This window comes from Talpa europaea, assembly GCF_964194135.1.
Source record: "Talpa europaea genome assembly, chromosome: 2".
NCBI lineage: Eukaryota > Metazoa > Chordata > Mammalia > Eulipotyphla > Talpidae > Talpa > Talpa europaea.
The window spans coordinates 142495530-142508037 of NC_140068.1; the positions used below are offsets into that span (position 1 = coordinate 142495530).

The following is a 12508-nucleotide window of genomic DNA, read 5'->3' on the forward strand; positions in this document are numbered from 1 at the left end:
CATTCTTTTGCATGTAGCGACCCTGTTTTCCCAGCACCATTTATTGAACAAACTTTCTTTGCTCCAATGCATAGTCTTTGCTCCTTTGTCAAAGATTAGTTGACCATAAATCTGTGGGTTTATTTCTGGATTTTCTATTTGATTCCATTGGTCTGTATGTCTGTTCTTGTTCCAATACCATGCAGTTTTGATGATTATGGCTTTGTAGTATAGTTTGAAGTCTGGGAGTGTAATGCCTCCATTCCCTTCTTTTTTTTTCAGGAGAGCTTTGGCTATTCGGGGTTTTTTGTGATTCCATATGAATTTCATCAATAATTGTTCTATTTCTTTGAAGAATGACATTGAAATTTTGATTGGAATAGCATTGAATCTGTATATTGCTTTTGGAAGGATGGACATTTTAATAATGTTTATTCTTCCAATCCACGAGCAGGGGATGTCTCTCCATTTCTTTGTGTCTTCTTCTGTTTCTTTTAACAGTGTTTTATAGTTTTCTTTGTATAGGTCCTTTACCTCTTTTGTTAGATTTATTCCCAAATATTTGATTTTTTTTGTTTCAATAACAAAAGGGATGGTTTTTTTGATTTCTTCTTCTTCAGATTTATTGTTTGTGTATAGGAAGGCTACTGACTTTTGCGTGTTGATTTTGTATCCTGCCACTTTACTGAACTGATTGATGAGTTGAATTAGCTTTTCTGTGGAGTTTTTGGGGTTCTCTATGTATAATATCATATCGTCTGCAAATAGTGATAGTTTGACTTCTTCTTTTCCTATTTGGATTCCTTGGATGTCTTTCTCTTGTCTTATTGCCCTGGCTAGGACTTCCAGTATTATATTGAAAAGCAGTGGTGAGAGTGGACATCCTTGTCTTGTTCCAGATCTTAATGGAATTGCTTTCAGCTTTTCACCATTGAGAATGATACTGGCTGTTGGCTTGTCATAGATGGCCTTTATGATGTTGAGGTATGTTCCTTGTATCCCAAGAATTTCAAGGGCCTTTATCATGAATGGGTGTTGCACTTTGTCGAAAGCTTTCTCAGCATCTATTGATATTATCATATGGTTTTTATATTTCTTTTTGTTGATGTGTTGGATAACGTTGATTGATTTTCGGATGTTAAACCATCCTTGGGCACCAATTGTTCTTGATCCTCATTGGACATGGAAAGAATTTTGCTCTCCCTCACTGAGTTCTCTCTGTGTTGATCCAACTTATGTGAGTTAAACCTGTCTTGCTTCTGTGTCTCTCTTAATACTTGGTTCAAAAAGACTTTCAGTGATGGAATATTCTAGACTGGGGGCACCAGGTAGCCATAGGCATATCTAGATATTAAGCAATCGGCACAGGTAGTGGGACCGAGAAACTCAATACTCCTTTCAATTTTCATTAATTTAAGTTTTGGCGGCCATATGTGATAGTTATCACAGTGACATGGTATCATGTTCCAAATGCAAATCCATTGCTTTTCTAGACAGATTTCCAGACCTGTGGAGGGACAGAAGCCCAGCTTACTTCTATGTCCTTCACTGTGGAAAATTCTGTCTACTTCATCTCTGCCTCTAACCTGATATTGGAGCTTTTCAAGAAGGGCCATGGCCTCAGCCACAGCTACCCAGAAGATGAGGGAGGAAGCCACGTGCTCCATCTGCTTGGAGCTCATGATGGAGCCCGTGAGCATCAACTGTGGGCACAGCTTCTGCCGCCAGTGCATAGAAAGCATCCTTGAGAACCCACAAGTGACATCATCCCCAAGGGAGTCCCATTGTCCCCTGTGCCGGGCACCATTTCAAAGGGAGAGTCTCCGATCCATCAAGCAGCTGGAAAACCTCATTCAGACTGTCAGGGAGATAGACAGTGAGAGGCAATGTGATGAACATGGGGAGAAGCTCCGCCTGTTCTGTGAGGACGATGGGGAGCTCATCTGCTGGCTCTGTGAGCGCTCCCCCCAGCACAGAGGACACAGCACGGCTCTTGTGGATGACGCAGGCCCAGAATACAAGGTGAGTGGGCAGGATGAGGGCTTGAGCAAGTACTTGCTCTCGTGTTGAACTCACAGGCCTGAGGTTTTTTACTCTGAAACCAGAGATTATGATCTTGAAACAAGACTTTCATCATGTCATTTTTCTGACAAATGGCTTACAATGATCCCCCAAGAAATAAATCATAACCATCCTGACATTTAGTGGATGTTCAAATTGCTGTAATGATCCCCTGCTGTAGAATACAGTGTGCCCAATCCACACCAGCCTGTTTTAACTTTACATGTTTGTATAATTGGAGAAACCACAATGTGTGGGGCCATGTGACAGAATCTGAAAACACGGACAGATACACCACCTTTTAGGGATCTTGCAGTCAGTAGGGTAAAGGAATCAGCAAAACAAGAATGCTGGTGTCCCCTTGATTTGGGTGGTGAGTAGGGCCCAGTTTTTGCTCAATGATATATGGGAGAGCATCTGGAAGACTTATATAGAAGCTTGGAGACAGTTCTCATGTAGATGGTTATTATCTTGTTCCTTGTGTAGCATTTCCCTGGCAGAACTGTGGTTTTAGGTCAAGTGACTCTGGGTCATCAGCTGAGCTGGGAATCACAACTCAGCCACCTACCAGCGATGGCCGCTGGTGCATGTTACTTAACCCCTTCCTAAACCTCATATTCTACAGCACAGAAATGACAGTACAAATCCTCCCAACTGGGCAGGTTTACCATGGGATCAGATATGTTACTGCACAGACAGTCTCTGGGTGTTTGTTCTGTAAGTGTAAGGATTCAACAATATTTAATATTATTGTAATAGTGATGGAGGGTGGGGATTCCACTTAGGAGCCTATTAAAGATTTCTCAAGTTGACTATATTTTTTTCACCCAAAATTGATCAGGGAAAGCTCCAGAAAGTTGTAAAATTCCTGCGGTTTTTAGAAGCCCGATGTCAGGGTGCGAAGTTGACCATAACAGCACAAATAAGCAAGTGGGAGGTAAGAATTTGAGTTGATTTATCTCATACGATTTTCCATCCTAGAGCTTAGACAGAGGGGATGGTTGGGCAAATCACAATAATGGCTTATTCTCACTAAACCAGAAAAAGAGGGGAAATGCCAGAGAGGATCCCTCTTTGTTTTTCTTTCCCTAGTGTCTATGTCTATGTGTGTTTATCTTCCATTTTTTCAACTCAGAATAATTGACTAGGATGCCCAATAGATTAGTCTAGAGAAGCAGAATTTTTATCTTTTTCCAATGGTACCATTTTAGACTGGGTTTCAAGTTGTAAATACCTTGAAGTTTACTTTTTTTAAAAAAAAGATTGAATTATTTATTTATGCAAGCACTGGGTATAGTCAGAAGCGTGGGAGGGTGAGAGAATTCACCAGAGCCAGAGCGGGGAACAGAACAGGCAGATGTACTGAAATACACTGCTGAAGGGAGCAGCGGCGGCAAGAGAGGTCTGCATACCATGTGGGACCCTCGCCGGTGGCCGGGGATTGAACTGGCGCTGCACAGGCTGTGGGCAGCTTCGCAGCCTAGGGCACAACCACTGCGCCACCAGGGGAGGCCCTGAAGTTTACTTTTTTATACAACTTGCTGGTGGACTACCATATCACATACAACACGTAACCATATCACACTGGCACACTTAGCACAGTGCAGGGTCTGGCATTCAAATTTTCAAGTTCTAAAACTATCCTTTGTGAGCACTGAAAAAGGGTCACTCCAGGTGAGATTATGCCACTCAACTCATGAGGTTGGTGATGAGGATGGAGCTGCAGCAAGATCATACGCAGATCCACTGCAGACTGTGGGTCTCTAAATCTGTTTCCGTACCTGAGCAGGATCAGAGCCCACACCTTCATGGACAAACTGATGGAATCCATCACTTTACAGTTAATTCTGCAGACCAGTGAGTCATTCTGCCTCTCCCAGGGCTCTCTTCCAGCCTCTGTCCTGATCTTTTGTGTGTGGATGTTAAACTTGAGCTTTCAAAGGACAGCCATACTTCCCTCATTTCTTGGATCTCAGGTAGTGAAGGGGACTTCCATTGTTGCAAACATTTAGAGAAACCATGTCAATGCAACAGTTTGAGGTGTCCCTCACAAAATTTCCATTTCATCCTAATCAATGACCCTTTTCCCACAACATCACAATCGTAAAATACTGCATGAATTTAGAAAGCACCAAAGGAAATTGCTCCTCTCTGTCTCCCAAATGAAAAGTGGGTCCCACAAGAGAGATCTCTTGGTTCCTGTCAGTCTTACACATAAGGGTGTTTCTGGTGTCTCTCACTGAAACCTGCTGCCTCGACCTCTCTCTGCTGAGTGCCATGTTGTCATAATGTCCAGTCGTGGTTATTACAAGTTTTGCTTGACAAAAATTGCTCAGGGACAGATATTCTTTCTTTATTCCAAATGAAAACTCAGCATCTGACCTCGGCCCTAGTTTCATAATGACTATTGCTAGCATTCTGTAGTTCCTTCTCTTGTGTTGTGGCTGAAGATGGAAAATAATCACACAACTAGAGCTTGATGACAGTCCCTCCCACACCTACTGCCTGTGCCAGGTATGACGGAGCAGGAACGTGGGACATTTTCCCACCGCAAGTGCTCATGGGAAAACAATGTCACAATAGCTAAGTAAATTCTTTTTTTTATGTGTGTGTGTTTTAAAATAAACATAAAATTTATACTTTACATTAACTACTTTCTCATTGTTGTCCAGTCATGGCCATTCTCCCTCTGCAGAGTTGTGAGATCCTTCTAGCCTGAAATCTCGCCCCACTAAGCAATAACTCCCCACTGCCCACTCCTTGTAACTGGAACCATCATTCTTCTTTCTGTGTCTAAATTTGATTAGGCTCCTTCTATAAGGATAATCATAAAATTATCCTCCTTTTGTTTCTGACTGACTTCACTGATCATGTCCTCGACAATCACCAACATTGTAGCATATATCAGAATTTCTCCCCTTCTCAGATTTCAATAGCTTTCCGTGATATGTATGTACCATGTCCTGTTCTCATTTCATTTAAATGACATTTGGTTTATTTCTAGATTTTGAGCACACTTTCTTGCTTCTAGGAGAAGATGGAGCTTCAGAGACAAAAAATCCAGTCTGATTTCAAGAATCTCTACAAGTTTCTCCGTGAAGAGGAGAAGGCATTTCTGTGGAGACTGGAGAAGGAAAAAGAACAGACTCTGAGGAGTCTGCAGGATGATAAAGCCAGTCTGGAAAAGCAGAGCCTTGAAATCAAGAACCGCATCCTGGAGTTAGAGAAGAAATGTCAGCTGTCAGCCCAGGATTTGCTGCAGGTGAGGCTGTGCAGGGGCAGATGTCCAGGAGGTGTCTGTTGCTGAGCCCCTGAGAGCAGCCCCAGAGGTAGCGGGAGATGAGCAAGGCCTACCTGTTCACTACAGGGTGATACATTGCTGTGGGGAACATAAAGTAGTGTTTCTTTTAAGTACACATCAGTATCTGCAAGGTGGCTTCCAGTAATCTATAGGGTGCCTTTATGTGAATCAAAAATAGGCTCCTATTGGGCATATATGATGGGTTCCTGTCCACTGGAACCATGGAATTATTTTTACTACCCTCTCCTGTCCCATGGGCACAGAACCTTGTCAGACTGTCTCCTGAAACACTCCACGTGACTGTGGGTATAAAAGTGGGGCAGCAAAAACGTATGCTAAATTTCTTTGTTTACTTATAGATCACATGTTCCAGGAGCTCTCCATGGCCTTCTTTCAGCTGTAGGAGAGATACAGTCCATTAAGAAAATGCCTGGAGGGCCTCCCCGGTGGCACAGCGGTTGAGTGCTGGGTTGCGAAGCTGCCCATAGCCTCTGCAGCGCCAGTTCGATCCCCGACTGCTCCCCGGCCACCGGAGGAGGGTCCCACATGGCGCGCAGACCTCTCCTGCCGCCCACTGCTCCCCTCAGCAGTGTACTTTGGTCCCTCTGCCTGCTCTGCTCCCCACTCTGGCTCTGGTGAATTCTCTCACCCTCCTGCGCTTCTGACTGTACCCAGTGCTTGTATAAATAAATAAATAAATAAATATAAATCTTTAAAAAAAAAAAAGAAAATGCCTGGAGCAGTTTTCTAGCTCCCAATTGGAGCTGTGGTTAAACTGTGAGGCTGAGAATGTCACAGCCCTGCTCCGCTAACATGGGGCTCCTGCTGCCACCACCTTAGTGTCTCATCGCAGCAGCTCTGCGTGGGCTTCCCACTGAGGACCAGAAGCAAGCTCTAATATGGAGTCCTCTGAATGAAATTAGTCTCTGAAAGCAGGTCTTGCCAGAGGCACATAGGAAGTTCCTAGCCGTTCTCTCCCAGCAGTCCACAGGCTGATGTGATCACAGGCAACAGCAAGAAAGTTAACAGCATCACAGGGTGATAAACTTAATGCCATGCTGCCCATCCTAGGGCACTGGATGGGTATCTTACCTGGGATGTCTGAGCCTGGGTCACTCTCTTCACATCTTTGGAAGGAGTGTTTATAAAGGTAGCCCCATGTGCCAAGCCCAAGCTCATGTTTGTCTTTGTTTGTCCCTAGGATGTGAAAAACACCTTGAATAGGTAAGTGCTGTACGAGTATAGTGAGGAAGAGGTGGGAGTAAGTAAAGCTTCATGGAATGTCCACCAAAGTCTCTGTCTTCTGTTGATTCTAGGAGTTCAGGTGTGACACTGGATTTACCAGAGGCCATCTCTATGGAGCCTAACACTGTGTGCAATGTTTCTGAGCTTTACTTAAATGTGAAGAAAATGTTAAAGAGCTACCAAGGTATGGAAAGCATGGGGATCCCCTAAATACTAAGGATGAAGACCAGTGTCAGATATATAATGTTTATTGCTAATAGTGCAGTCAAGTCTGAGAATAATGGAAGAGAGGTAGGTGAGAATACTTGGCTGAGATGCAGATATTTTTAGGGCCTTGACCCAGCCAGCATGGTGAATGTTAGAATCATAAGGAAAACCATGTTTTATCAATTGCAAATCTGATTTCCTCCCCATAGTTTCATTTTTTTTTTTTTTTTTTTTTTATGGTTCAGGGATCATTTCTGACATTTCAATGTTCTTTTTTTTTTTTTTTTTTTATAAATTTTATTGTTATATTCCCCATACAATTGCAGCCCCCCATTCTGACCCCAATCCCTCCCCTCCCGCCCCCGCCCCCCTAAAAGTGTCTCTGGTTCATAGTTTTTTGTTGATTTTGATTTTCACTTTCTTATAGTTATTCATTTTCCTGGTCCCTTATTTAAGTTTTCTAGATTCCTGCTATGAGTGAGACCATCCGGTATTTTTCTTTTTCTTTTTGGCTTATTTCGCTGAGCATGATCCCTTCCAGCGCCATCCATGTTGCAGCAAATTGCATGTGTTTATCTTTTTTGAATGCTGAGTAATATTCCATGGTATATATGTACCACATCTTCTTGATCCAGTCATCTATTTTTGGGCATTTGGGTTGTTTCCAAAGCTTAGCTATTGTAAACAGTGCTGCTATAAACATAGGGGTGCAGGTGTTCTTTGGAATTGATGTTTCTGTGTCCTTTGGGTAAATACCTAGGAGTGGAATTGCTGGGTCATATGGAAGCTCTATGTTTAGTAGGTCCAGAAATCTCCACACAGCTTTCCACAGTGGTTGGACCAGTTTGCACTCCCACCAACAGTGCAGAAGAGTTCCTTTTTCTCCACACCCTCGCCAACATTTGTTGTTGCTAGTTTTTTTAATATGTGCCATTCTCACTGGTGTAAGATGGTATCTCATGGTAGTTTTGATTTGCATTTCCCTGATGACAAGTGATGTTGAACATTTTTTCATATGCCTGTTGGCCATTTGCATTTCCTCTTCAGAGAAGTTTCTTTTAAGCTCTTCTGCCCATTTTTTGACTGGATTATTTTCTTTGTTGTTGTTGAGTCTCATCAGCTCTTTGCAGATTTTTGTGATCAGTCCTTTATCATTAGTGTTGGGTGCAAAAATGTTCTCCCAGTTGGTGGGGTTTCTCTTTGTTTTTGTTATTGTCTCTTTTGCTGTGCAAAAGCTCTTTAATTTGATATAGTCCCAGCTGTTTATCTTTGCCTTCACTATCACAGCTTTGGGTGATGTGTCTGTAAAGATGTCTTTGATGTGCAAATCACGTAGTGTTTCGCCTATATTTCCTTCTATATATTTTATGGTTTCAGGTCTTATGTCTAGTTCTTTAATCCATTTTGAGTTGATTTTTGTGTATGGTGTGAGGTGGTGGTCAAGCTTCATTCTTTTGCATGTAGCGACCCAGTTTTCCCAGCACCATTTATTGAACAAACTTTCTTTGCTCCAATGCATAGTCTTTGCTCCTTTGTCAAAGATTAGTTGACCATAAACCTGTGGGTTTATTTCTGGATTTTCTATTCGATTCCATTGGTCTGTATGTCTGTTCTTGTTCCAATACCATGCGGTTTTGATGATTATGGCTTTGTAGTATAGTTTGAAGTCTGTCCTCCCCATAGTTTCTTAATCAGTGCTTGCTGTATTTCCATCACCTCTTTTTTTTTTTTTTTAAAGATTTATTTATTTATTTATTTATTTGTTTATTTATATAAGCACTGGGTACAGTCAGAAGCACGGGAGGGTGAGAGATTTCACCAGAGCCAGAGCGGGGAGCAGAACAGGCAGAAGGACTGAAGTACACTTCTGAGGGGAGCAGCGGGTGGCAGGAGAGGTCTGTGCGCCATGCGGGACCCTTCTCCAATGTCCGGGGAGCAGCAGGGGATCGAACCAGTGCTGCAGAGGCTGCGGGCAGCTTCGCAACCCTGCGCTCAACCGCTGTGCCACCAGGGAGGCCCTATTTCCATCACCTCTTATCCACAGTTACAAAATTCAAATGCTTTGACAAATAAATACTTTCCATAATTCACTTTTTCACAAAATCAAATCTAATTGGACATGATTTGGTGACTTCTAGTTATCTACTGCTACAAAAATATTTAGTGGCTTGAAGCAAAAACCACATTTTATCTTTCAGTATCGTTTATCATAAATCTGGGCCCAGCTCAGGTGGGGTCCCACAGTTATGGGCTCGCCTGGTGCTTCAATTGGGGAATAATCTTCCAGTTGTTATCAGATTTCATTTCTTCATGGTTACAGAATTTAGGTCCTGACTTCTTACCAGCTGTTGTCTAGAAGTGCCCTCAGCTTCTGGAAGTCACTGCGCATCACTTTGCCCATGGGCCTCCCAACTTGGCCAATTGTTTCTTCCAAGGGAGCTCAGTAGAGAGAGTCTCTCAAGTAAGGCAGCTAATAAGATGTAGTCACATTGTGAAATATAACCATGGGGTCACATTCCGTTATTTTTGCCAGTGGCCAGAGGTGATTGATCAGAGGCAGTTCTCAAGTTAAGCCCAAAGTCAAATGGATTTTACAACGTGAAAATGAGGCGGCAGAGAACATGCAAGCTGTTCTTAAGTCCTCCTTCCACTGTGACCAGACCTAAATTTCCCTCATGTGACTCTATTTAGCATCTTTGTTAAGCCTTCTTGCTACAGGAAGTGTTGATGAATTTGCTACAGGGACAAGGCTGCTGTAGCCCCTGCTGAGGGTGGGCACATCATTTAGAGTGTGTTATTATTCTGTCTTTGTGATGTGAAAAATAATATGAAATTTAATATTTGGCCCCAGGGTTTTTGGATAAAGGATTGTGGAACATAGAGATTCCCCCAAGTTAGTATAAACCTAAATATCAAAAAAGTATCTCTGAATTTGACTCTATGAAGATGCAATTTTTAAAAATCTATATTCATTACAATTTTGCCTTCTCTTTTACTCCTCGGATGAAACCTGTGAGATGTATGTCTATTTCTTTAAATCTTTTCAAAGCAGTGACTTTCGTTCCTCTCTGGTTGTATTTTCTTATTTCATTGATTATTGTTTAATTTGTATTTTTTCTTATTAAAATTTTTTCCTTTTGTTTCTCTGTTGTTTTACTAATTTAAGTTTCATAGGTAGTGTAGTAGCTTTTAGATGTAAATGTTCTAAATTTTCCTGAAAATTCACCCTTAGTTTCATTATGTAATTTTTTAAATGTAGCTTTTTATTATTGTTCAATTGTATATATATATATATATATATATTCATATTATGATATAGAAACATTTTTATTTCCTAAATTGTTCTATTACTCATTTCTAACCTAATTGTTGTATATTCCTAACCCCTGGAGCGAACTCTTTCTCTACTTTTTTCCATCGACTGAAGCAAACTAGTCAGAGAGAAGGGAGCCTGGTTAATGTGTCCACAGGGGTCAGCCTTCCTGGAAACAGAGCAGTGGGGACAAGGTTGGGAGTGATCTAAGGGGGGTAAAGAGAGCCCCCAGGGCAGGAAGTGTCCCTGCATACTTGGTTTCTCTTACTGCTGCAGTCCAGATGATCAGTTTTTAATCCAGTAACACAGGGGGTGGTTAACTCTGTTGCTAGAATTTCATTACCTCTATTCATTTTTAATATTGCACTGCTGGATACTATCACATATGTTTATCATGGCTTCTATTTTACTTAACTCTAGTCAGATAATTGTCATGTGTATTAGTATTCAGTTGATTTCCTTACGCTACTCCCTAGGGAACATTATATGAAGCAAGACAGAAGAGCTCACACTTACAGCCATGGCGATAGCTGTGTCCTGAGACCTGGGGAAATCCTGGGACCTCAGTAACAAGCTATGACATTAGTTGTGTTATTTTGCTTTCTGATCCCTGGTGTGGGTGCTTGTTAGTGAACACGGGAAGGGCTTGTCTGCTGTAATCTCCACGATTCCTCATTATCCTGCCTGGGAGAGCAAGGGCTTTGGGGAGGACAGTGTCTGTGTCCACTCTGGGTAATTCTGGTTCTTGGATTCTCTGAGAGATGACGATGGTTATGGTGATGAAGTTGATGATACGGGGATATTTATTTATTTATTTATTTTAAAGATTTATTTTATTTATACAAGAGCCAGGGACAGTCCAGATGCGCGGAAGGGTAAGAGGATTCACCAGAGACAGAGTAGGGGAACAGAACAGGCAGACTGACGAAATACACTGCTGAGGGGAGCAGCAGGCGAGACAGGAGAGGGCTGCCTCACCATGTGGGATTCTCACCAGCCGGCCGGGATTGAACCCGCGCTGCAGAGCCTGTGGACAGCTTCACAGTGCTGTGCTCAACCGCCTGCACCACCAGGGAGGCCCGAGGATATTTATTTTTATTATGACTTACTGGTTAATATATTCCAAGTCCTATTCCAAGAACTGAGCATATATTAATACACTCAGATATCCTTGTCACCATTCTTTCTGACAGATGCGATTTCTACTTTATTTTTAAGAAGCTGAGGCTCAGAGAAGGACTCAGAGTTAGTAGAGAACAAAGTTTGCATTTAATCACAGGCTGATTAAATTTAAGGTAAATTGTTGTCAGCGTGAAAATGTCTTTTTTGATTTTTGTTTGTTTTATTTTGCAGTCAGCGTGACCCTGGATCCAGACACAGCTCATGAAGACCTTGTTGTGTCTGAGAATCGGAGACAAGTGACTCGTACAGGCCCCCAGACGAAGGGTAACACTTCTGGGAGATTTAGTGTCTTCCGCTGTGTCCTGGGCTGTGAGGGCTTCAGCGTAGGAAGATATTACTTTGAAGTGGATGTAGGAGAAGGAACTGGGTGCGATTTAGGAGTTTGCCTGCAAAATGTGCCAAGAGGTCTTCTCATGAGGCTGAAGCCTGAATCTGGATTCTGGGCCATCAGGATATGCAAAATAAATGGGTACATGGCCCTTACCTCTCCACCAACATCACTTCCTCTGAGCGAGCAGCCTCGGGTTGTGGGAGTTTTTCTGGATTGTGTGGCCGGACTTGTCTCTTTTTACAACATGGCGACTGGCTCCCACATCTTCACCTTCCCAAAGGCCTCATTCTCTGAAACTCTCCGACCCTTTTTCCGGGTTTATCAGCCATCTCCTTTATTCCTGCCTCCACCAGATGAGTAAAGAAAGGAATGAATAAAGTCTTCTTTGTTTAGCCATCATCATAGGGAATATAATAAAAATCCTGTGAAGTCAGAAATTTCATCTTTTTTTTTTTCACTGTTATTTCCTGTACCTAGAATAGTGCTGATCTCTCAGTGAGTACTCATAAATCTGCATTGAATGAATGGGTATAAGAACTAAAAATGCTATAGATGATCAGCCTTCCCTGGGGAAAAACAAGATAATAGCACTGATCATCCATCGTCCTCTCCAGTCCTCTTCAGTGGGTCATATCTCTGATTTCCAAAGGGCCTATCTGAGCAGCAGAGGTCTGGAGGGCTGAGTGCTCCCATTTTGTTTGAGACCATCTGAAGTCACGTGTGGGGAGGAGAAGCTGCAGTTGTCTCTATCAGCTGCATAAAAGAGCAAGAACATCAAAATAGCAGTGACTCTCACAACCTCTAACGGGTTAACCACTGATAGATAATCTTAGCTATAGTCCTGGATGACTTAAGTGCCGATGCCTGCCAACCTAATGATTCCAGGTGA

At 42.3% G+C, this 12508-nt stretch overlaps 1 protein-coding gene across 1 annotated transcript; it reads left to right on the forward strand.

Annotated features, from left to right (window-relative positions):
• Window positions 1-1593: 1593 nt before the first annotated feature.
• On the forward strand, window positions 1594-11981 carry LOC311188420 (E3 ubiquitin-protein ligase TRIM38-like; the record flags this gene model as incomplete). The annotated part of the gene is made up of 5 exons (XM_084259520.1): window positions 1594-2001; window positions 5072-5302; window positions 6543-6565; window positions 6658-6770; window positions 11460-11981. 5 exons carry the CDS (start codon window positions 1594-1596, stop codon window positions 11978-11980), a joined length of 1296 nt encoding a protein of 431 aa, XP_084115646.1. The 3' UTR covers window position 11981.
• Window positions 11982-12508: the final 527 nt, after the last annotated feature.